The following is a 25,662-nucleotide window of genomic DNA, read 5'->3' on the forward strand; positions in this document are numbered from 1 at the left end:
CAGGGGCCAGCCGTGTCAGAGAGGAAGACCGAAGAGTGCAGCCGGTGAGCCTGCGAGCGCGGGGCGGGCCTCACTGCGGCCTGAGCGCTTCACGACGTCGCGATACAGCCGCACTGCACTTCTCGGCCGGCCGGCCGGGCGAGCCGCTGTCCGTGTAAGGGGCAGGGCGGATCCTCCTGGTTAGCGGAAGTTCGGAGAGGCGGGGAAAGAAAGGAGAGACGTTTTTCTTCTGACAGCTGATAAAGTCTCCGCCTACTGAAAAAGTGCCGGTGAAAACAATGAAAGAAGTTGCACTAAGGCACTGTAAGGTAGGCGGGAAAGGATTTTTTTTTATAAAAAAAGCTTTTTACAGAAATTCTAATAAAAAAACATCAACATTTGATTAATATCGACCTCCAACCGGGCCAAGAGATTAATTGCAGTTAATTAGTTTAATTGTAGTATTAGTTCAGGTGGGTCAGCATGCGTAGGCTGCAAAGGAACTGCCACGGCCGAAACGTTGTGTTCTCTTTCTTCTTTTTTTCAGCATGGAATAAACCTATTACTTGTTCCTTAATTGTAGCATGTGGGCTTAGGAGGGTGAAGAGAGCGAATCTTGCTTGAGAGCTGGATGGGTCGCATGGCCTTCCTCCCGCTCGTACAGGAGGATAAGGACCCTTCACTTGGGGGGGGGGTCTGTGTGGCTGCTCCTGCAGTCTGTATGGGGGGGCGGCTGGAGGGAACCGGGGGATGTAGCTCAGTGGTAGAGCGCGCGCTTCGCATGTGTGAGGTCCCGGGTTCAATCCCCGGCATCTCCACTCGGATTTTAATTAGCGAGAAGTAGGACATTATTTAAAAAAAATAAATACAAGAAAGACCCGTTCTGGGAACTGGGAGGAAGGCGTTGTGTGAACATTGACGGCCGGCGTGTCCTGCACTTTCCATGGTCGTTTTTCTGGTGGTTGCGTCACCCCAGCATTCACAACTGCCGGAGACTCAGCGGGGTGGCGGTGGTGCTCAGTCGCGCCCGTTGGGATCAGGACAGCTCGCTCGCAGCACGGTGAAAGTGCCCAACCCCCACAGAGGCATGCGCGGTGAGTGCCCAGCGTGCGACTACAGCAATAACGAAAGGCTCCGACTTATCGGTCTCCTCTGCATATCTCCTGGTACAGCTTTAAAGAGAGCCTCGCATTTTTTTTTAGAGACTACGAAGAAAATGGGAAGCCTCATTTTTTTTTCTGAGCCCGGAGGCTGCGCGTATGACTGCAGATGGTAACGCTCACCGAGGCAGTGGAAACTCAAACTGCCATATAAAAGATAAGCGCCTACAGATCTCCCTGTACAGGAAGTCGGTCGGAAGCGGCGATTAAGGTTAGCTATACAGCAAAAATGTGAATCGTGTGTGTGTGTGTGGGGGGGTCGTCGTCCTTCACTTTCTCACGTCTTCGCTAAAGGTGCTATAATTATCTCGTCTCCATCTGTGTGCGTGTCACGAAACGGACAGCAACGACTTTCTTTTTTTCTCTCGCTCTTTTCTTTCTTTCGGTAGGCTATTTTTAGATCCCCTTCACGTTTGTTTTCGCCGGCCTCCCTCCCAGAAGGGCCCGGTGTCGTCACCGCCAGGGATTCCACCTACGTCAATCGAGCCCTTCATTGACGTCATCGGAGAGACTTGCCCCTGTTTCTGAGCCATAGGAGCATCTGATCGTTCTCAGGCGAGGGGAAGTGCTTAGCGAGAAAGAGAGAGAGAGAGAGAAAAAAAAGGACTGGAAAAACGCCGGGCGGAGGGGCGTCAGGTTACACAGGCGAACGAAGAAACCCCGGCTTTCTTTTTGCGGTCCGACTGGTTTCCCTGATGCATATCGCCATGGCGTGGAATGTGAAAGATCTGATCAGAAGACAGGGGCGTCTTTGTGACGGCAGGAATCCTCGGAGGCGAAAAGAAAGAAAGAAAGAAAGCAGCGAGGAAGAGAAAGTGAGTTGCTTTTCCGGGACGGGAGGCGGCTGCACGGCCGGTTGGGCTCGCTGTCCCGGGTGAAGCGCGCCGCCGGGGGACGCGCCAGCGGTGACGCGCATCAGGTAAGCGAGTGCTCTGCAGCGCTCGACACGCACTGACAACACTCCCGCAAAGCACGATTACTCCAGATTAAGTGACAGGTCTGCCTGGTTGTGTAGCTGTGTGTCTTTGATGTCGGGAGAGCTGCCGTCTGCTCCACGCGTGGGCACGACTTGCAGATCCTGACCCCCAGGGCGTGCGGCTACACGCTCAGGGGCGGGTACCAGTTGGTTCTGGCGGTTTGCAGATTCTGGCACAGTTGGAAAACCTGTTAAATCAGAAGACGATACCACACGAGGAGGAGCTGCGAACATTGTAGCAGCAGCAGCAGCAGAGGAAATCCATACAAGGATTCAGGAGCGGGGAGACACCTGGCCAGCGATGTCTGACAGAGTGCCTGGGGCAGGAGGCAGGACTGAGCACGGTCCTGAGATGAGCTTGAATGGGATGCTTTTAAAAACGATTCTTCTCCACTCCTCATTGAAGTCTTCTAGAAGATGTGAGGACGTAGTATGAATTCACTAGGAACGACAACACCCAAGATAAAAGTGGCATGGAGCAAAATTGTGGTTTAACCCGCTTGGCTGAGGGCTGGCCTCCCGGCTGTAGGACAAGCAGACCAGGACCCCCCTGCAGGGTGACCAAGGGGCAGCTGCAGAGGTGGAGGTGGGATGCAAGAGAGAGAGATTGGGACCTTGTAGGTATTTATAGCGTTTGAGAGAGAAATGGATTGTCAGGAGCGATTGCTAATTACTGACACCTGAGTCTGATTGAACTTAGTTGTTGTCACCCCTCCCAAACTTTTGTTATAAACGCCAGTCTGTATAGCGCAGTTTTTGTGCCAAAGCTCTTTGCAGAGGATAAGAAACCTGTATATGATTTCCAAAAAGCCTAATAAAACAGACCTCAAACAGTAGGATATATAAAATAAGATATTTAAGCTCTAATTGTAAATTGTAGAACTAAAATCAAGGGACATTGTACTACAGCTATATGGTGCATTTAGTGAACTGGACTATTGTGTGTTGTTTTGTTCAGCACTTTATAAAGCAACATTTCTTTGGTTACATTCTGGCTCCACTGAGGGACCAGATTAACACTTGGCCTTGTAAGAAAGCTGTATATCTAGAGATAAAAAAAATCTCTTTAGTCCAAAACTCTGAGAACAATGTAGGGATTTTTTGCAGTGTACAAACCCATGAACTCACTAACAAGGTTGGCCACAGTGAAGGTTAAGATGAACTGTGGCAAATGCAGTAGATCAGGGGACACCAGCAAAAAGCTGATAATACTGTTATTATCTGCATCGATACTGCATCTGCACAAGGACAGGCTAAGACAGGCAGTCCTCATCCTGAGACACGAATTCTTCAAATTAAGATAAATTCCACACATCCAGCGTGTCCTGTTTGTATCTGGGGGAGGGTTGCGACATTTGTAAAACAACAAATCATAATGTAGGCAAATATTTTCAGGTTGGGTAAATTCTGACAGAGATGCATCTGTTTGGGCTAAACATGAGGTTGAACACCAGTGCCAAATAATTGGAGGAGCTAGGAAAGGACGATTTCATCTCCACTTCATCAAGGTCCTGTCCAGCTTCCATGTGTTCAGTTTTAATAATAATAATAATAATAATAATTGCTTACACTTATATAGTGCTTTTCTGGACACTCCACTCAAAGCGCTTTACAGGTAATGGGGACTCCCCTCCACCATCACTGTGCAGCCCCACGTGCATGATGCAACAGCAGCCATAGTGCTCCAGTACCTCCCCACAAACCAGCTCTCAGTTTTGTTTCAAGTCTTGGCTGGTTCCCCCATGATTTGATGTTGTGACCCCCCTCCCCTTGTCCATACATCCACCCTAGCTGGAGCCTGTCCTAGCACGCACTGGGCACAAGTTGGGGTGTGCCCTGGAAGGGACCCCAGCCCATTGCAGGGCACACACACACTTGCAGCAGGGTCAGTCTTACCTGAAGCCCATTAACCTACCTGCATGTCTTTGGGCTGTGGCAGGGAACCAGAGTACTCCTAGCAAACCCACAAGAACACGGGGAGACCATGCAGACTCCACCCAGACAGTACCGCAGGCTAGGAGTTGAAAAACATTGGATGAGCTTGTTGAACCGATGGCATGATCTGAAGAATGACATTCTCTAGGATTTCTTCCCACAGTAGGTTGAGCATGTTGCACACAGGACTGCTGTCCTCCTCAAATAATCCGGTTTCTGTGCTGTGAAACAGGGTGGCAGGGTGTCGGCAAATCTTCGGGGAGCTGTTTTGTAGGATTCCTCACAGAATTACTATTAGGATGCAATTGCAACATCATTTATTTCATATTTGAGAAAAACAATAATAGTAATTATTTTTGGGGGACTCTACACAAAATGCTTTACAGGTGTTGGGGACTTTTCTCCACCACCTGGATAATGAAACAGGAGGCAGAGCACCAGTACTCTCACCACACACCAGCTCTCAGGGGGGAGGAGAACAGAGCGATGAAGCCAGTTTATAGACAGGGGTTATTAGGAGGCCATAATTGGTAAACGCCAGGGAGTGAATTTTGGCCAGGACACCAGTTAACACTTCAAGAAACACCCCAGGATTTTCAATGATCATGGAGAGTCAGTAACTCAGTTTTACGTCTCATCCGCAGTATACAGTATAGTGTCCCCGTCACTATACTGGGGCATTAGGACCTACACAGACCACAGGGTGAGCGCCCCCTGCTGGCCCCACTAACACCTCTTCCAGCCGCAACCTTGGTTTTTCCCAGGAGGTCTCCCATCCAGGTACTGACCAGACCAGACACCTGCTGAGCTGCAGTGGGCTGCCAGTTGTGAGTTGTGATATAGCTGCTGGCAACACCACTCTTTCACTGCCCCTCTAGTGGCTACTAAGTGTATAAATATCACCAGCACGTGAACTCCAAGGATTAGCAATCGGGCAAAGAGCTTGCTGTCAGTCAGACTAATTAAACGCTGCTCTCCAAGGACTGCTGGTTTTAGGCTACATCCATCAAAGGACCCCAGTGAAACCCAACTCCTCACAGTTTGGGATGTGGCGGGGGGGTGGAGAGACAGGAATCCATTGCCTTAAGAGCTGAGGCAGGTGTTGGCAAAGGATTTCACTCAAGGCCACTAGAGCTCTGGGATTATAATACAGAGAGGAGAATGTGAGGGTTTGACATACTGTGATAAATCTGTGAGATCTCAGTTGCTCTCAGGTTTGAAGTAGAACTAGCTACACCAGCTTTTCCCATGGTGTCAAAGAAGGCAGAGATGTGCCTTTTTCAAAATGACAAATATGAATGCATGTTAAACCTACTCCATTGTATACTTGCATGTATACGTACAGGCATAAATGAACAGATGCCCGAGGACTTAAAAAGTCTGCTTTCATTCAGGCTGCAGATACAGTTTTGTATGCTGTGAATGGGACCAGGTGCTTTGTGGGTCTGTGACCTGCCTGTCTGGCAGAGAGCTCAGGAACAGGGAAAACTCGCTGACCGGTCTTTGCAGGCATCGAACAAGGACATCTCGGGTGTGCTTGGGATTTCGGAGATCAGCAGATACACTCGGCCTCTGTGGCTGCAGTGTGTTGGGAGAGGGGCGCAGGGTTCTGATTTGGAGAACTGGGCAATCACAAGTGATGTTCTGCAAACTCCAGCCTCATGCGGCAATCAAAGATCCCCCCCAATGTGGTGGGCTGCACTCCTGCGTCTCTGTGGCATCAGCGGTCTGTCTGCGAGGTTCAGCATTCTTGAGCATTCTTTAATGCGCGCTACACCGCAACACCTACCGCAGCAAACCTTCATAAGGAGAAGCAGCGATTTCCAGACCGTGGAGGCGCACTATTTTTGACGGCAGGACGGCAGCTGCTGTGCTTTGGCTCATGGCCCTGGGTCACCCTTGTTGACATCACCCAACCACCCCCTCACGGAGCTCCTCACCGATGACAGCTCAGTGCAAACAATGCTCAAGCATGGCCTGTCCCAGATTAGATCACTCCTCATACAGCCTGCAGCATGGAAACCTAAGGCATGGCATGATGCCCATAGGGAATCTAGTAGCCTATAATTAGCTTCTCCTTTTAAGGATTACAGATGTGTTTTCCTCTGTGCGCTACTGTACCTTGAATGCCTGTCTTCAAGGATTCCCTGTGGGTAGACATTGTTTGCTAGTAATTCATATCTTTGCTCTACTGCAGTGACGTAGGTTGTGCTGTCATAAACTGTATTACATCAAGAAATGCCACTGAAAGGCATCCAATATAACTAATACGCACGTTCTTGGCGCATTCCATTTCTGTGACCATGAACATTTTCAAAGACTGGTGGCTGTAGATTTCTTTTCTCCAAAAAAACAATCGTGTGTCACACCCAGCATGTCTTAGCATTTAGTAAACCTCTTTTTTGGGCTAGTGGCCAACGTGATGTCATTATTAAGATCAGACAGTCAGAACGCTGCTTTTGAGAATATTACAGGACTGTCACGTGCAGTGGTTTCCCTTTGTGGGCACAACCAACTGGAGCAACTCTGCTTGGTCTCCACAGGGCTGTAGGGAAGCCAGACATCTGACCAAACACAGGCAAATAAGATCTGCCCAGGAGCCACATGGGTGTGAAAAGGCACACAGGGGTTCAGCTTCTTGCAGCACAACAGAAGTGCACAGTGGTGTTTCTGGAGAAACGGGACATAAGCAGTAGAGTACTAGTCAGGCTGATAGGAGATGGGAGGCCAGGACAGGCCACAGGACGTCTCTCAGTGCCTTCCTGCCTGTCCATTCTGCTAACAGGTTCCAGCACAGACAGGCAAGGAAGGACAAGCAGCTATGGTATTACTGCACTAAACCACAAACTACCCTTACTCTCTTACCCCTGTCTGTCCAGACATGCAGCAGTGGCTCTTGTGCAGGTAATGCCAGCGTCAGCCTAACTAGCGGGCATTTTGCCTGCGTTCCTTGTTTTGATGTTGGGTTTCCTTTGCGCGGCAGATGTGAAAATATTGACCAACGCATATAGACGTATTTTTATGGGTTTTTTTGTTTCTGGGTTGGTTAGTGAGTCGGCCCGGCAAATGAGGAGCCACATCGCAAGGATCTCCAGACGCTTCACCAGTGCACCTCCAGAAAGTGTTGACTGGAGGCCAGTAAGGAAACCGGTGGTTATTTTCTTGCACCGATATGGTAACATCAGACGTGAGTGGACGTGACCTGTACAGACAATGTCTATTTTTTCCCTTCACTGCAGTTAATTGGCTATGGCAGTGGTTCTCAAACTGTGGTACGCGTACCGGACGTGGTCAAATGAACCTGGAACTGTGTCGTGTGCGCTGAAAAATCGGGACGGGTTTTCATATTTTGTATTTTAATACGTGTCGAATACGCAGCCTACGTACTACGATACAGTGCGCCCTAATACTTCAGTGAACACAAGAGATACTCTGTAATTCTATACCACTCTATAGGAATGCGTGCTACGGACGCAAGTGACCAATTGTATTTAAAAAAAAGCTACTGTATCTCCAGCAAATAGGGAGAAAGGAGAATGTGCGTGATTTTGGAACAATGCCAACATTCTAAACACAGGAATGCATAGAAATACGTGCTACGAACGCAGGTAATCTTGTGAGCACACGAAAGCGTGATAACAGAAAAATATTTAAGAACTGTTCTAATTTGAGAAAAATACACCGAGCGTCTCTGTGTTTCGCTCCCATGCGCATGAAATAAAAACTTTAAATAAATACGGAAATAAAAACGGAAACGCGGAAAAATGCAAGCTTGCGTATTGCTAAAGCAGGTAAGCTACACTATTTTTGAAGAACCTTATTTACCGTTGGCAAAAGAGCTGACACGTATTATGTGTAGAGAAAAAGCTGCTAAACAGCTCGACCTGCTGCCCCCCTCCCCCTGAAAGACACAGTCATTCATAGAATTATTGAAATGAAGGATTATATCAAAAGTACACTGATAGAGCGCGTTAAGATGAGCAGATGTTTTTCACTGCAATTAGATGAGTCTGTAGTCGATTTGGCCAATTTGCTCGTTTACGTTAGATACGAGTTTGAGGGCATGTCCCATGAAGACTTTCTGTTCTGTAAACCGCTACCAACAGGAACTACAGGAGAGCACATATTTCAGCTTCTGAATGAATTTATCGAAGAGAATGGCCTCGACTGGATAAAATGAGTTTGTACAGACGGTGCTAGAGCAATGACAAGCCGACATAACGGTGTAGTTGCACGAATTAGAAAGGTTGCTCCAGAAATTAATGGACGCATTACAACATCCACCGCGAGACCTTTGCCGTCAAGAAAATGCCTGACGATTTAATATCTGTTAGACTCTGTTGTGAATTGTATCAAGGCTCGAAAAATTAATTCAGATCTGCTTTGCTCAACTAAACAGGCTCACCTCTCTCACTGAAATGGTGCTTTTTTATTAGTTGTTGTTAATGTTTTTTTTCTGTAAAACACTTTGAGAAGCCACCTTTAAAGGCGCTATATCAAATAAAGTTTATTATTATAATATTTATTATATGTATGTGTGAGTGTGTGTGCACGCGCGCTCATGTTGGTCATTGAGAATTTCTGGGGTTCCTATGAGATGATGACTTGTAGGTGGTACTTGGATGCTTTGGTTGGATTAGGGGTGGTACTTGGTCCAAAAAGTTTGAGAACCACTGGGCTATGGGGTTGCAGCACAAAGCTCGGGATGGAAAGGGGTTCTCTCAGTGTAGATCCTCAGAAGAAACCTCTTGCACTCATAAAAGAATAATAAGGGGCTTTGTGAGGCGTCTGAGCCTGCTGCCCTCTGACCCCCCTTGTCTTGTGTCAGTCCTGGAAAGCCCTTAGCCCTCCCTAAATCCGGATCTGCTTCAGCCCGTGGAAAAGGCAGATCCTGGTTCAGCAAAATAAACTTTCTGAGGTAGAACTGAGATCCCACCAGAGTTGCAATAAAGAGAAACATTCCAGCACAGTAAGGATGTCGAAAAGAGACCTTAAACAGTTCTGGCGTTTCTGACCACAAACGGAAAAACGTTTCAACAAAAGGTTCCTTTTTCTCTCTCTCCGTGTCATATCGCTTTTCACCTCGGGACCTGCTGCACGTGGTGAGCTGAGGATCTGATTCAGAGTACAGTGGGGCAGGGCGTCGCCCAGGCACCTTGCACGGGGTTAGTTTATGGGCAGTAGCCGGGTACAACAAAGACACTGTGCATGATGGGAACCCTGACCCGCTGCCAGCTCGAGAAGTACTTGTTACACAAGGGCAACACGAACAAGTGAAGAGGCTTTCTTCTTAAACTATCCACCTAGTACACTTCGCAGATGAGGAAGACTGCTGGATTTTTCAACGCAGTCACCCTGCACACCTGCACATTTCTGCCACCGGCTTACAGATCGCCTGACAGACAGCGCCCTGAACTCTTGAACGACTGTGTCAACAGGACTTCGGTTTAGCATCCCGTCCTGAAGACCGCAGCTCCTGCTGGCCCTGCTGCGTCCTGGTCACTGTAGCTGACATTGGTTTGGAAGTTCTCATCCAGACAGCGGAGCACCATCCACTGGTCCGACAAAGTCTTCTGCACCTGTGAAGCGCATTTCATGGATGAGTCTCGCATTCGCTTCACCGCGCTGCCGCTGGTAAACGGGGCATTCCATACCAGGCAGTGAACAGGGCAGGGGAGACCAAGCAGTTAGAAGAGTCTCTAGTCTCTGTTGTCTCCTTCATATTCTGTTATCTAATGTCGGTTCAAATTTTGCCATCTGCTGCTCAGTTCATTCTTCTAAAAATGCAAAGCAATCAGTCATGCCTGGCACGCCACCTTTAAGACAAATGTTTGCAGTTGTTTTGATGATTGCAGCTGTGTACAAGGAAAGCAAGGATAGAGTTGTGGTTTGTCGTGTCGCCTTTTTCCACATGATTCTGCGGTTTCCGTTGTCAATCCAATTTTCCAGACAACCCCGAACCTGTTTTTTCCACCTATTTTTTCTGGGGGGAGGGGGGGGTTTGCACGTTCATTATCACAGTCAACTTAGCATTTTCCAAACACTATGATATGAATACGAGTCGGGTGGGACCAAATTTCTTCTGGGGATGATTTGGCTGGGGGCCTCGCTTGTTCCTCTCGGGTATCGAAGCTCTGCTCCACAGCTCGGACGGCGTCTGTTCCCGCCACTCAACACTAAATAGAGGATGTTCTGCCAAAGTGACTCAACAGCTCTTTGTTTCTCCTGGGGAGCAGTGAGGCAGAGAGAGTCAGTCCGAGGTGGTGAGGATGGCTGGAATGCAGCACGGCTCAGTCATTTCACCCCGTCTTTGAGGACGCTTACGCAGAGCTGTCCCAGGCCGCACAGTGGGACAAAAACCCTTCTGAGGCAGGGAAAGAAAGGCTCTCTGTGTGTGCATCCCGCTGGGCCGTGTGTTGGTTTCGGCACGCAGCGGGTTTCTGTCCACTTCCTGCAAGACGATCCACCAAACACACAAACTAGGTATCAAAAGTAAGTGGAGTCGAAAGATTCTCATTTTTATGACGCTGAAACCAAGTGTCACAGCCCCCCAGGAACTCTGACACCTTTGATTAATTCATAAGACAGATCTTTATTGAAACCGCACTTGAAGAGCAAAGGGACATACGACAGGGTTTCTCTCAAGGTCTGTGAAGAGTATTTCAATTTTTTCCCACTGCGTGTATATATATATAGTCAAGCAACTCAAGCAACCCAACATATAGACACAACACAGCAGGTGGTGAACGGCAGCTTTCACTGAGTACTACATAAACCACGGTTTATTTCCTAGGGGTTTATTTTCCAGTGTTCTGGCACAGCACAGCATCCTGCTATGCTAAAACATGCAGCCTTGGCCACAGCAATACACTGTGTGTAACACAACACCCAGCATTAAATGGAGCAGGCACAAACATTGCAGGTGTTTGGTAGCTGAGGCTTGAGTGACACATGGGGCCTGACTCACTCGTACATAAAGGCCCATTTTAATGCGGCAGGCCTTGACATTGTAACAACCGTGAATCCTGAAATCCGTCTCCTTCATGTTCCCCTCAGGATCAGTCCACTCATTATTAAAAAGTCATTTATTATTGGTTGTAATAAGATCATTTAATTGCCACTTATTCTTGCTCTGCTGCAGCCCAGAGCCTGTCCTGTAAGCACACGGGACACAAGCAGGGTGAGACGGCTGTCTGCTGCAGAGTGCGCGTACAGAGCACACAATTACGCCATTAAGAGACACCAGTTAACATAAACGGCATGTCAAAAATGAGCATGCAAACTCCACACAGAATGTGCCCTACATGAGAATCAAACCCAGGACAATAAGCAGTGAGGCTGCAGCGAAAACCACTATGTCAATGTGCTGGCCGCTTATAGAGTTGTTTAGGTGTCTCTTGAAAATAGTTATAAAACCTTGAACGTCATGCTTGCCCGAGTGCACATCTTCAGATTCAGGGACATGCAGCACGATACCAGACGTACATCCAGCCATCACTGTGTGCGCAGAATCCCACTACTATACTGAGGGCGGTGCGGTGGCTCTGTGGCTAAGGATCTGTGCCTGTGGCTGGAAGGTTGCTGGTTCGTATCCCACAGCCAGCAGAGGAATCCTACTCCATTGGGTCCCAGAGCAAGGCCCTTAACCCCAACTGTTCCAGGGGTGCTGTATGAATGGCTGACCCTGTGCTCTGACCCCAAGCTTCTCTCCCAGTCTGTGTGTCTCCTGGAGAGCAAGCTGGGGTATGTGAAAAGACACATTCCCAATACAAGAAATTGTATATAGCCAATACAATGATCTTATCGTATACTGGTGGACTAAAGTGGAAACGCGTGGTGACCTCTAGGGTCACGACGTAGGTCGGGGGTTAACGCTGACGCCCAGCAGCCGAGCAACTGTCCTGAACGTGATTTCGCTCGGGCAGGAAAAACCAGGCTTTTTGCCAACTCTGCGTCACTGTAGCTCTGCTTCTCCTGCCTCCTACCCCCTTTTTTTAAATAAGAAAGGAAACGACAGAGGGATGGGTCAAACCCTTGCCCAAACATGTTCGAATGAAGAAATAGTGTCTTTTAGCGCTGCCCGCTGCTCGTGTCTCTCTCTCTCACGAGCGCGAACTCCTCTCGGTCACCCCGCCGAGGTGAAAGGAACGCGTCACGTGAACAGCGGCTGACGTCACAGAGTATTCCATTCGCCAAATACGGTGCCAGAGTGTAATGTAAAACCCATGACATTGAAGGTAGTTCTCCCTTTTGTGCGTTTTATTCTGTATTAGTTTGACTATTCTCTAATAACGGAAGAATGCATTTTTTTAAAAAAAGACTGTCGTTAATTACACAGAGCCTAGCGCAGCCTAGACTTTTTTTTTTGTAAACGAGTCCTATAAAGGGAATATCTGAAAATTGGTTCATACGTGAATGTCATCATCGCCTCTTTTTTTCTTTGCATTTGTTTTACATTCAGTTACACGTTTTGTGACTGGCACGCACTGGGGTACAAATATATATGTGGTAGCATCGCACGGCAAGAAAAGTCGATTGAAGTTAAAGAGTTCCGATACCTCACGTGCTTTGAAGTGTATAGGAGAATGTAAAAACGAATTATTCCTTAGGGCAGTTAAAAATCTACAAGTTTTTCAACAACAACAACAACAAAAAGAAACATACGGGAGGCGAAGGGACGAGTCGTAACGAGAAATTACGTTTTTGTTCATTTGTTAAGATGCAAAACCTAAGGATCCACTGTACTGTATCTGAATGTACAGCACTGTATTTAATGTGATGATAGCCTTTTTCTTAATGTCGCGGGCAGACACCACATGATATCGGCGGGTGGTTTCACTTTACTTTACTTTTGCGTGCAGCTTGTCAAACCCAAACAAGACAACCGTCACAACCGAAACGGGAATCCCTCTTGGATCCGGGACAGGCTTGGTCCCGGAGCGCGGAAACACTGCTCTCGGCCCTTCGTCACACCGCGTGCTTCTATAATAAACACTTTATCCATAATGCAACGCCTCTGGTTTGAGAGTTATCCTTTTTTTTGCTTTCCTGGCTCCTATTTATGTCATCGTCCGCCTATATTTAGCCCATTCCAGGCAGTAATAGCCCCAGCGCGTGTAGCCTTGTCGCTCCGGGGCTATTTTTAGATCAGACAATCCGCCCGGCCTGTTTGCGTCAATGGAATCCCGTGTGCGTCAGCCACTAGGACGTCGGCGCTGGGCCGTCCCATTGGCCCACGGCCGGAAAGCTTTCCCGCCCCATTACCTTATATGGCGCGTAGGACGCCTATGCTGTGTGATGTCACTGGGCAATAAAATTCGGTGGCATAAAAGGCTTAGCAGCAGAAAGCTTAGAGAAGTTGAGCGACCGGGGACATGTGATACTGGTAAAGGCATTAAAACGGGTATCATTTGGAATACAAATTGTTTGCGTTATCGGCAACAGGAGCTGTATATAAAGCAGGTAGGCGACAACATCTTGCTTCTATTTGCAGTGTGTGGATGTTATTATGATTATCTTTAGTGTAGATGTTGGCGTTTAAAATCCACTTTGACCGGAGTGGCGAAGTGCAGATGTACAGTCTGAGTGACAGCGGGCAGAAAAGTTACCTATAGGCGTGTTGCATTGGGAAAAGACGTACCGTCAGTCGTACAGGACAGGACATCGCTTGCTGACTTGTGCTAAGACTCATAACGTGGTGTTTAATCGTGGGTCAGCCCGTTTCTTTCGACTCTTGACAAGCGGCTGCATCTTGCCGACAGCTAACGGCTCTTACAGAGCTGCATGCCGGCAACATTCGTGTCGTTCGCTGACCGCCGTGTTGTGGCTCGATATTTTAACACACGCTGAAGAGTGCGTCTGTCTAGTGCTCGCGTCGTCACCTGTTCGAAGCTGGACAGATACGGACGTGAGGAAATCGCTGTCCGGCGCTCCCGCTGTCCCGCTCCCAGGCGAGCTCCCGGCGAAGCCGAGCGCACAGGGAACGCCCACCTCTCCCGAGGACAGTAGAAAGGCGCTTTCCAGCGCCGGCGAAAGGTTGCGTTGTGGCTCGATCTGTCCCAGGCTTTCATTCTGAATTCTACAAGGGACTTTGTCGTTTTTCCTTTGTCAAAACAGTGCCTTGTTCTTGGTGGTCTCTAGTCCGCAGCGCAGCTACACATTGGATTTGATGGCTATAAAGCTCTGGATGGAATCTAACATTGAACACACGGGCTTTAACATTGAAAATCCAAAGAGGGAATTCTGTACGCTCCGCGGATGCGATTGTGTTTTTTTTTCAGCGCATTTAAAAACGCGGAGACTCTGTTTTAGTGATTATGAATCCCACAGAGCAGAGGTGCTACGGACACCTGGGAGCCCTGCGCGTGTTCTCAGCCGTGGCCGTGGGGCACACCGGGCTGCCCCGCCGGACTGTCCCGAATTGGCAGTTCGTCCCCTTCGGAGCGCCGTGTCGTGTCAACCCGGGCGTCGTCCTGGGACAACCCGAGGCTGAAGGATATCGCGTAGAAATGAGAAATGAATAACCAGGCTGAGGTCATGAGAAGGGATGCTCGATTTATATATTTTAACTAAAACAAAATTCCTGTTGAGAAACAATGCAGAGGGCAGGTACTGTAGGGTTGTTTGTCGGGGCTCTGCGGGTCTTAAGTGATTTTAAAAAGCCGCTGTTTCTTCGAACAAGCACGATCAGCAGAATGTCATGAATCATGATTGAAATTGCTTTGATAGTCTACATAGGTACTGGATAAAGCTACAACTAAGTAAATCAATTAAGTCATGTGCGGCTCATATCCACCACGTGACTAACCTTAATGGTTTTGTGATTGGAATCTAGTTGGGGTGGATATATATACACACACATGTCCCAGGGTCACCAGTGGTGTTACTACAGAAGAGTGTATGCAAGAGTTTCTTGGGGGGGATTGGCAGTTGATGTAAAACGGTCCCGAAACTGTGGCCAAACTGAAACGGAGACAAAAGAAAATCCCTTGGGGGTTGCAGGCTTCCAGAACCATCACTAGATGTTCGGACAGGAGTTCCAGTTTTCGTGTTAGACCAGTAAAAAGAAAGAACGATTGCATTTCAGAGGGGGGCACTTCGCTCTTCCGGTTTGTTTGCTTGCTTGCTTGTATCTAATTGATCTGAGGGTCTTTGCCCGCTCTGCATTCCTTCAGAGAACCATGGCTCTGTACCATAGCTTGTTCCATACTCCCACAACTCTTTGTGCAGAGTGCTTATTCTGAAGACGTCTGCCAGGTAGACTTTTCAGGGCCTTTCAGGGGTTTGAATACTTGCTTCATCATTTTCTGTGTTCGGGGACTAAAATGTCCAGTTCTTACAGCCTGCCAGCGTTAGACAGCCCTGGAGGTATATCTGGTTGCGCTTCTCTGGATTGATTCCACCACTTCAGTATCTTTTATTTTGGTAACATGGAGATCAAAACTGTACACGGTATTCTAAATGAGTGCTGATTCCTCAGGCCCTGATTGTGGAACTTGCTCGTGATTAGGCCTTTTATATAAGGCAAAAAAAAACCCGCTCTCGTTGACTTGAATAAAGTCACAGCCGGGGAGTGGACTTGAGCAAGTGTTTGTGTGCATACCGTTAACACACCGGCAGAGAAACAACACAGTTGTGGGCTCTTCAATACTGTGAGCTAAAGAGGGCATCTCTTAAAGAACACCCCTTTCGCAGAGCAGCCCACAGCTACACGAGGAGGAGTATTCATACCGCCGGTTTGATCTGGTCGAGGCCTGTGTGCTCAGTGCAGTGGTGCCCCCAATTTTCCGCAAGGCCTGTTTTCCTGTGTTGGGTCAGACGCAAAGAGAAGCAGCTTCAGATCCTTTTGTATTGTGACTCCAGCAGTCTTTCGGCGCGGCCAAGTTGTTTCGAACGCAAAAGCAAGCAGGCGAAAGGTCCTCATGCAGGATGGCAGCGCGAACTGAAACAACGGCCCAGCGCGGGTTCGAGGAACTTGCTTCAGCACTCTGGGGCTGCGGAGCGCTTGCCTCTGGGGTTTCACACGGGGCTGTGTTGAGGCAGCAAAGTCGAGGTTCTGATTTCAGTGCGTTTCGTTTTGACCGCAGTTTGTTTAAGAGGCGGGGTGAGTTCATGGAAAGTGCAAAGTGGGGAAATGTAGACATTTTCCATCGAGAGGAGCTACCAGGTCTAGTAGATGATCTTGTTTTCATCTGCTGGAGCGACGCAGGTATGAGAGTGAGATCCCTGCGGTGAACCTGGCAGTTCTGTTCAGGTGTCGCGATCAGGCGGAATCCCCTTGATTTGTAACCGTCTTAGATCTCGACCGAACCCCTGAGGATTGAAGTTCCTCCTCGCAAGCTGGAAAAAAAAAACCCCAAAACACTCGCTGCTTGTTGGCACTGTGAGGGAGCCGAGCGGGGATCTGGAGGAAAGCCGATCGCTCCTCTGGAGTCGTTCGGTCCCGCCCTCGGGTACGTTTGCCACCCTTTCCGAGAGCGACGGCGGCTCTGCGCCTGGTTCCTGCGGGAAGTGGCCAAGCTGCAGGCTTGTCTCCGGCAGCTGGGTGGCAGAAGCTTGAAGGTGCAGGAATCAGGCAGGGCAGGAATCAGGCCAGGGCAGGAATCAGGCCAGGCAGGAATCGGGCAGCGCAGGAATCAGGCAGCGCAGGAATCAGGCCAGGGCAGGAATCAGGCCAGGGCAGTAATCGGGCCAGGCAGGAATCAGGCAGCGCAGGAATCAGGCAGCGCAGGAATCAGGCCAGGGCAGGAATCAGGCCAGGGCAGTAATCGGGCCGGGCAGGAATCAGGCAGGGCAGGAATCAGGCCAGAGCAGGAATCAGGCAGCGCAGGAATCAGGCAGCGCAGGAATCGGGCCAGGGCAGGAATCGGGCCAGGGCAGTAATCGGGCGAGGCAGGAATCAGGCAGGGCAGGAATCAGGCCAGAGCAGGAATCAGGCCAGGGCAGGAATCAGGCCAGGGCAGGAATCAGGCAGGGCAGGAATCAGGCAGGGCAGGAATCAGGCAGGGCAGGAATCAGGCCAGGGCAGGAATCAGGCCGGGGCAGGAATCAGGCCGGGGCAGGAATCAGCTGGGAGGAGGCCTGGGGACACCAGTGTGCTTTGCTGAAATGCTGCTCACGCCATCGTGGCCAGTTCAGTCGGGGAGTCGGACTTCAGATTGAATTAAGTGCCCTTCACCTCCTCGTCCTCCCCCTTCCTCCCCACCTGCCCCCTTGGCTGTGTGCCTCCGAAACCCGACTCGCCTCCAGGCCTCGTTAGTCTCCAGGCCGGGGGGGTGGCGGGGATGCTGAGTGCCCAATGGAGGGTTTTTCAGGGCAGAAAGGTCGGTAACGAGCCCTCCACACCTGGGGCTTCTCGAAACTGAAAACCAGTGCCGGGGATCCCACTGGCGAAGTCGACTTCCCCCCCGCTGAGTCGGGGGGCGGGGAAGCCCATGTCATTATTCCGATGCACCGGGCAGGGTCTGTCTGACAGGGGTGCTCGGGGGTGGTCTCTCCCCCCCTGCCTGCGCCGGGAATGCCCTCCGTCCTCCGCTGTCCATCGCACCTGGGCCGCCAGAGCCATAGGCTCTTTCTAAACCATCCGCTTGGCTGGTTTTATTGTTTTAGACCTCTTTTCAGGTATGTTTTAAAACGGAGCCGAGCTGCAAAATGTGGCATCAACCCTGTCCAAAGTGCTGAGTGTGAGACTTCCCACCGAAGGACCTGCACGGTCCCAGTGCTCCCCTCTCGCTTGTAACCTTCCTCGTGTTGTGCAGTTGTACCGGCACCGGCAGTGTGAACATCAGACCCATGCAAAACGGAGAATGCATACATGCACGGCGTCATTTTCAAGACATGTTATTTGGTGACCCCTTACATGCTCACTTAGAGCTGTACAGGACCAACACTTCATTTCTGAAGCTGTGGACCGGACAAGCAGCCTCAATCCTTTTTTACAGCTGTACATCAATAGTGAGGTCATTGCTGACATCAGGAGATGGATGCAGACATCTAGTTAACGAAACCTGCTAAGAAACTTGTCAGCTCAAGCAATACGCCCGCTGCTCATTTGCCTGCTCAATGTTCAGCCACATTGTGAAAAGCCGGATTCAGAAAGGACCCTGAAACGGGCCCGGAGGATCCCGCATGGCACGCTGGCCTGGGAGCCCTCCAGCCGCAGCCAGCACAGACTGCGCCTTTGTTACAGCAGCCAGAGCTGCTCTCTGCAGAGGGTCATAATTAACAATAGCACTCACACCTCCCGGCCCTCACTTCTCACTTCGTGTTCCTTTTTGCTTTGTGTGCTCCGGTGTGGCGATCTGATAAGCCCTCGCTCGGCGATTTTGGATGAATGGTTTCTTTTTGTAAAAACACAGCGTTCATCCGAACTAAGCCCAGCTCTCTGCTCCTCTTCCCTAGAGATGCCCTGTGTTCAAACCCAGTATGGGAGTCTGCCCTACGAGAACTACAACTCCGAGTTCCTGAGCCCCGACTTCAGCACCAAGTTGGCCATGGACCTGAGTGGCCAGCGGGACCAGCTGTCCGCTCCTTCCCTGCCCAGTTTCAGCACCTTCATGGACGGCTACGCCGGCGAGTTCGACGCCTACCTGTGCCAGATCGCCTCGGCCTCCTCCTCCTCCTCCTCGCCCTCCCCCGCCGGCGCCGGCCAGCCGTCCGCCATCAAGCTGGATGACTTCCAGGTGTTCGGCTGCTACCCGGGCTCCTTCTCGCTGGGCCAGCTGGACGAGACTCTGTCCTCCTGTGGCTCGGACTACTATGGCAGCCCGGCCTCGGCCCCCTCCCCCTCCACCCCGGGTTTCCAGAACCAGCCCGTCTCCGTCTGGGACTCCCCCTTCAGTCCGTACTCCCCCACCCCCGGCGGCTGGGGCGCCGACAAGGCCCCTCTCCCCCAGCCGCCCTCCTCCTTCTTCACCTTCAGCCCCCGCACCGAGCAGCAGTCGCCCCTGGGGCAGCACCAGCACCCCCACCCCCACCACCACCACCACCCGCACCCGCCTGCGCTGTCGGACCCCGACCCCTACGGGCACCCCCAGCACTCCTCCCCGCTGCCCTTCGGCCCCCTGTCGCTGGAGCAGGGCCCGCTGGACAGCCCGGCCCTGCTGGACGGGCCCCTGGCGTCGCCCAAGGCCCGCAGCCCGGGGACGAACGAGGGCCGCTGCGCCGTGTGTGGGGACAGCGCCTCCTGCCAGCACTACGGGGTGCGCACCTGCGAGGGCTGCAAGGGCTTCTTCAAGGTAGGCGGCCCGGGTTCGAGCAAGAAATAGGTGAAGTGAATGTGTTTGGGGGGGGTTGTTCGGCAAGAGACAAGGGGTTTAGAGTTTAGCAATTCTCAACTGGCCAGTACATGGTTGGGAGACCTCCTGGGACAGCTAAGGCTGCTGCTGGAAGACGTGTTAGTGGGACCAGTAGGGGGTGCTCACCCTGCGGTCCGTATGGGTCCTAATGCCCCAGCATGGTGATTTAGGACACTAAACTGTAAGAAAAAAAAGGCGCTGTCCTTCTGGTGAGACATACAACTGAGGTCCTGGCTCTCTGTGGTCATTAAAAATCCCAGGGCGTTTTTTTAAAAAAGAATGAATAATATTATTAGCACATAGCACGTGGACAGCTGCTAAGGGGGAGCTGTGTTGGAGGAGGGACGCATGAACTGAGATGGGGTGGGGGAGTTAGGGTTAGGGTTATATAGCTATGAGAAATGGCAAATGATTGGGCTTTAGAATAGCTGGGGTGAAAGGCTTGGCTGTTGTCATCTGTCCTGAACATCAGTTTTCTGAATCAAGCACGTTGCTCTGCACTTGCACGAGTCCTGGCCATCCTCCTGTCGTAATCATTGAGGTCCTGTAACCTCCGACCTTCTGACCTGTGACCTTTGCCTTTCCCTGCTATCCTTGCCAGTCATCCAGGTCAGCGTGCGCGGTGGATTTCTCCAGCCCGTGCAGCAGAGCTCCGACAGCAGCAGCTCGTCCATCTCATCTCTTGTGTCTTGTGTCTTTCACAGCGTACTGTGCAAAAAAATGCCAAATACGTGTGCCTGGCCAACAAGGACTGCCCAGTGGACAAGCGGCGGCGAAACCGCTGCCAGTTCTGCCGATTCCAGAAGTGCCTGGCTGTGGGCATGGTGAAGGAAGGTGAGGTGGGGCGAGGCAGGGCGGGGCAGAGGGTACTGGCTGCACACTCCAGAAGAACCTGTTCAACAGCACTATCAGGAAGTGCAGTGCACTCCAGGCTCCACCTGCATGTGAAAAAAACACATTGCTTTCTTTGAATGGCTGTGCATGGGGAACGGGGCTGTTTCATTTCTGAATGGGAACCCGTTCTGCAGATTCTGGATATATCTCTGATCAGCCCATTCCCAGCCCTTTATCTAGAATAATATGGATGATCAAGACATTTAAAAAAAAAAAATACATGTAAAAGGAAAAAAAAGTGAAAGTATGGTTTGGCATTTAGGGAAAACTGAAAGCTTATCCTCTCCAAAAACCAGAACACCAGAGGAATGGGGCTGTTTCTTTTCAGGATGGGAACCTGTCATACAGATTCCCGGTGTCTCTGATCAGCCCATTCACAGGCCTGGATCTAGAGTAACATGGATGATCAAGATGCTTTTAAAAAAATACAAAGGGTGAAAGTGTGGTTAAGCATTCAGGGAAAACGGAAAGCTTATCTTCTCCAAAAACCTTAACACAAGTTAAGTCCTAAGACATAAGCTGATTGTAGAGAGATCTTTTTTATTGAAGACGGGATTTTCTTTCTCTCTTTTTAGTTGTCCGAACCGACAGCTTGAAAGGTCGCAGGGGTCGTCTGCCATCCAAACCAAAGAGCACCCTGGACCCTTCATCCGCCACGCCCCCAGTCAACGTCATCGCCTCCCTCGTCCGGGCGCACGTCGACGCCGAGCCCCCCGTGGGGAAGCTGGACTACTCCCAGGTAAAGACCAGCCTGCAGCCTCACAGCTGGGCCTTTGCCGGGCCTCTCCATAGCCTGGCACGCCCTGCGAAAGCACTGGCGCCATGCCCCGCTGGAAACGGCTGCCAGCCTGTCGCCGCTGCCCTCCTGCTGGAGGCCCAGCAGCCTCTGACCCCCGTCCTCCCCTCTCGCAGTACCAGGAGACAGTGACCAGCCTCTCGGAGAAGGAAGACGCCAACGACATCCGGCGCTTCTACGACCTGCTGACAGGCTCCATGGATGTGATCCGCAAATGGGCCGAGACCATCCCGGGCTTCACAGCCTTCTGCCCCGAGGACCAGGAGCTGCTGCTCGAGTCGGCCTTCGTGGAGCTTTTCATCCTCCGGCTGGCGTACAGGTACGGACAAGCCCGGTCCGTATCGCGGCTCCCGTCCTCTCCTGGTCCCGCTGACCTCCGAGCCCAGGCTGTGCAGTCTCTGTATCCAGAAATCCTGGAGAACTTGTACTGACCGCTTTCATATTGGCCATATGCAATGTCTTGCATTAGGAATGTGTCTTTTCACATACCCCAACTTGCTCTCCATGAGACATACAGACAGGGAGAGAAGCTGGGGGTCAGAGCACAGGGTCAGCCATTTATGCAGCACCCCTGGAGCAGTTGGGGTTAAGGGCCTTGCTCAGGGGCCCAACAGAGTAGGATTCCTCTGCCGGCCGCAGGATACGAACCAGCAACCTTCCAACCGCAGATGCAGATCCTTAGCCACAGAGCCATTCAGTAATATAACGGGTGAAAAGTCAACCTAAAATTTGCTTAAAAAGGGGTTTCCTAGCATATCTCAGTGTGACACAGGGTCAGTGTGTCTGCAGGATGTCCAGTCTTTTTCTAGCAGGGTCAGTGTTTCTGCAGGTTTTCTAGGCGTCTTCAAAGCAGCAGCACCTGAAGTCATTAAGCCAGTCATGAGCTGATTGAGCTCATTAAGAGCCGAGCTGGAATGAAAATGCACAGACAAAGAGGTCGGGTTTGCCAGCCCCAACACTTAAAACGCGGGTTTTTAGGATTGGCTGTGCAGTGATTTGACAGGTCTAGGGATATGCATCACCCACTTGTTGTGCACTGGCCAGCTGAATTAGCTGAAACAGTATGTTGAATGCCAAAAAGTAAAACGGATTCAGCTGTTTTACTGATTAGGTTCTCAGCTGTTCAGAGATTAGGCCTAGATCTGCAGGGGATTGACTGGTCTCTCTCCTGGGTCCTGCAGGTCAAACCCGGAGAAAAACGAGCTGATCTTCTGTAATGGGGTGGTGATGCACCGGACGCAGTGCGTGCGGGGGTTCGGCGACTGGATTGATTCCATCATGGATTTCTCCCAGAGCCTGCACCGCATGGACATTGACGTGTCCTCCTTCTCTTGCCTGGCCGCCCTGGTCATCATCGCAGGTGAGCACGATCCCACACACACCGCTACGTCTCTGCAAAGAACCTCAGCTAACACTAACCTTTAGACTTCTGTCATCTGGATGAGACCTTCATCTCTTGCACCTTGACCCTTTGTCCCTAAAACCCTTCTTGTTGTTTCCCTTAGACCGTCACGGACTCAAGGAGCCCAAAAGGGTGGAGGAATTCCAAAATCGCCTGATCACCTGCCTTAAAGACCATGTGTCCAGCACCATGAGCGATCCAGGCCGTCCCAACTACCTGTCCAAACTGTTGGGGAAACTGCCTGAGCTGAGGACACTGTGCACTCAGGGCCTGCAGCGCATCTTCTACCTGAAACTGGAGGACCTGGTCCCACCACCCCCCATCGTGGACAAAATCTTCATGGACACTTTACCCTTCTGATTGCAAGAGGAGTAGGAGCAGAGGAAACCAGCTCTGAGCCCTTGAGTGGAAAGCACTTGCAGTTGCCGTCACAGTGGCCTGCCTGGCCCCGCCCCTTTGGAGCCCACCTGGCTGCGTGGCACCGCCTCTTCAGAATGCGCTGAGTGATTGGCTGACTGATCCACGTGCCTGCCCCCCCCGCCCTCCCTGGGAGAGACTATTTTAGAAAAGGGGGGGGGGGAGCGTGATGGGGCTTTTTCTTCTCTTACCACCTTTTCAGCTGGAAACTATCAAGACTTTTATTTCAAGTTTGTGTCATTGTCTCCTTGCTGTAAAAAAACAAAACAAAACAAGTGACCTTTTTTAATTGTGGAAGATATCAAGAGTTCCAAGTGGCAGATGGTATAGGGGGTGGAACTTTTTTTCTGCAGATGGGCCCTTATAAGGCTGGAAATGGATACACACAGAGTGTGGGATTCTGGGAAAAGGGGGGGGGGTTGTGGGCAGAGGGGAGGGGCTTACATCATGGTGCTGTCATGTGCGGGAGAGGACCATACATCCAGTCTGAGGCAGCATTAGGGCTTGTAAGGTCCAATTAGAGGTCCAGACTCATGTTCCCAAAGGGGTATTGCTGAAGTGGGCATGACCCTAGCCAGTGAGTGGGTGACAGGGTTTGACTTTAGCAGTGTTCCAGCAATTGGTCCTGTATTTCAAAGGTTGTTGTACTTTTCTATATATAACGTGCTTGGGGGGGGTGAAAAAGGTCAAAGTTGGCATCAGGCCATTTATTATGGATAAAGATCAGAAAGTTATTCTGGGGGGGTGGTTGTGCACCCTGAGGACCAGGCCTGCCCAGCACACTCGTGTTCGCACACAGCTTTCTGTAGAACTGGCTTCTTTAAAAAAAAAAACTGCATATATAAAAGGCTGGTCACCGTATTCATGCAATGCCAGGTTGTGAGCAAGTGCCTCGTGTTGTGAACGGGTCTGCAGGGCGGTCGGAGCCCCCTCTGCCAACTGGGCGTCTCTCCTCGGTGCCAGGGAATGCCAGACTATGCCAGGGGTCCCGCCCAGAGTCGCTTACACTAGTTTACAATAGGCTAGCAGAAAAAAGTTTATAGTGCCTTATGCAAATCAGGTCTTTTTAGCCTTCAGGTAATTAAACGAAACAATCTCATGGATATCCCCGCGTCTCCTTTGCACTGCTGTAAACTATACAGAACGCATTAGATGTACAGCTGGTTCGGATCTCCTTAATTCATGCTGGTACCAAGCGCTTTGTCTGTGGTGCCATTCCCCTTGGCCTGTGTGCGCGGGCAGGAAGACAATGGGCAGGAGCTACTGTTAATAGCACAAGTGTTGCCTTACAGGATATTCTCCGTGGGAAGAATATGTGCTTTGGTATTAAGGACCTTCACACACAATCCAAGGTCGCACATGACAAAATGTGATAAAGAAAAAAAACACGTGAGCAGCTATGTGCACTTAGTACAGCGTTATTTTTTTAACAGCGCGTACATGTAAGACTAATATAACTTCCTTTTTTTATGTGTGCTTATATCATAATATATAAAGTATTTCTGTTTGAATATATTTGTGAAGGTTTTACGGTTATGTGATTTTTTTTTTTCCTCCTGAGGAAATTAAAATTTCAATTAAAAGGATTTAAAATGTACTTCCATTCTGCTGTGTGATTTACGTGCTGAGCACTGGCAGCATGTGGCCTGCACAGGGTCTGATGGGAAGACCCCAGGGAATCATGGGACTGGAAACTGATCTTGGAGCTTCTTCCACAGTTTCTATAAGGGCCACCGTGACGTGACCTGAAGGTTCAGTAATAAAAGCTCGGTTGAGTTTTTACAGGCAACAGCAACCTTCACAGGAGCACGAAATGTCACTGGAGAAGGACCTCTGACTGTCCTTCACTTAGCTCTAGCTTTTCAGTAGAACCAGCTTTAAAATCAAATCGAGAAGCCTTTGACGGTTTGGTTTCAGGTTGTCGTATTGATACAGACTGATGGGGGAGGGTCAACTTTTTTCTCAAAGTCCATGTACAAACGTTTTTGAGAAAGTTGCCAGCCTACTAACACACAGAAAAAAGAAAAAAAAACTAGGATATTTTTCATTCAATATTTCTAAACTTTAGACTTTTTTTTCCAAATTAAAAATCTAAAATATTTTTTTCTAAAATATCTGGGAAATGAGATCCTTGCAGCACCACACAAACTAGAAACAGCCGAAGGAGCCGGAGGATCTGTTTGGCCCGTCTTGTTCTTCACCCTCCCACTGCTGGTGAGCAAATTTACTGGCAAGAGCAAAACGCAGGTATCTTTATCTTCCTTTTTTGGCCGTTCTCTAGCTATGTGATGTCCAGCTCTGCGTTGGGTGCGGTTACCTTCTGCAGCTGGTGGTTCACCACAGGCACTAACCCAGGGCCTGCCAGAGAGACGCGCCAAGACGCGATTCGGTTTCGGCGCGATCAGCAGGTGCTTTCAGGTATATTTCATCTGGAGCGACGGAGAGAGAGAGAGAGAGAGCAGCTCCTCGTTAAGTTCACATTTTCAACCCAAACGCTCTTCCCTGAGTGGGTAGGAGCTCCCCTGTAAATCCGCTGACCTGACTCCAGTCTCCAACTGTGTGGTGCCAGTCATGTGTTCCTCTGTTGGCAAACACAGTGGAAAAGAAAGAAAAAAAAAACCCCACATGAGGCTCTCTGCAAGGCAGTGCAGCCCCTTGAATTATGACACAATGATAGGCATGCATCAGGCGGCAGGACAGGAAATATAAACCGCTCCTCATGACAGGGGGGCATCTGGAACAGCGGGGGGTGTCTCTGCTGACAACAGAGGCTGGGCAGGGAACAGAATGGACAGACTAGCATGAGC

The 25,662-nt window shown here is 50.2% G+C and overlaps 1 protein-coding gene and 1 non-coding gene across 3 annotated transcripts; both read left to right on the forward strand.

The window, feature by feature from the left end:
* The first annotated feature begins 725 nt into the window (after positions 1 to 725).
* Positions 726 to 797, forward strand: trnaa-cgc (transfer RNA alanine (anticodon CGC)). The gene has a single exon. It is a non-coding gene; the product is annotated as a tRNA-Ala (tRNA).
* Positions 798 to 1,009: 212 nt separating this feature from the next.
* nr4a1 (nuclear receptor subfamily 4, group A, member 1) lies at positions 1,010 to 24,452 on the forward strand. 2 transcript variants are annotated; one of them, XM_088922932.1, is made up of 8 exons: positions 1,010 to 1,350; positions 1,529 to 2,058; positions 18,451 to 19,286; positions 20,051 to 20,180; positions 20,816 to 20,979; positions 21,153 to 21,355; positions 22,218 to 22,396; positions 22,542 to 24,452. In XM_088922932.1, the coding sequence occupies exons 3-8, from the start codon at positions 18,453 to 18,455 to the stop codon at positions 22,796 to 22,798; spliced, it is 1,767 nt and encodes a 588-aa protein (XP_088779058.1). In that variant the 5' UTR covers positions 1,010 to 1,350; positions 1,529 to 2,058; positions 18,451 to 18,452; the 3' UTR covers positions 22,799 to 24,452. The 2 variants fall into 2 exon arrangements, with proteins under 2 accessions (XP_088779058.1, XP_088779049.1); XM_088922923.1 differs by lacking the exons at positions 1,010 to 1,350; positions 1,529 to 2,058 and adding an exon at positions 13,401 to 13,512.
* Positions 24,453 to 25,662: the final 1,210 nt, after the last annotated feature.

This window comes from Atractosteus spatula, chromosome 1 (assembly GCF_055471065.1).
Source record: "Atractosteus spatula isolate fAtrSpa1 chromosome 1, fAtrSpa1.hap1, whole genome shotgun sequence".
Lineage (NCBI taxonomy): Eukaryota > Metazoa > Chordata > Actinopteri > Semionotiformes > Lepisosteidae > Atractosteus > Atractosteus spatula.

Coding starts and splice junctions, on each gene's coding strand:
- nr4a1 (XM_088922932.1), top strand. CDS start 18,453: ATGCCCTGTGTTCAAACCCAGTATGGGAGTCTGCCCTACGAGAACTAC. Junction 19,287..20,050: donor GCTGCAAGGGCTTCTTCAAG/GTAGGCGGCCCG, acceptor TGTCTTTCACAG/CGTACTGTGCAAAAAAATGC. Junction 20,181..20,815: donor TGTGGGCATGGTGAAGGAAG/GTGAGGTGGGGC, acceptor CTCTCTTTTTAG/TTGTCCGAACCGACAGCTTG.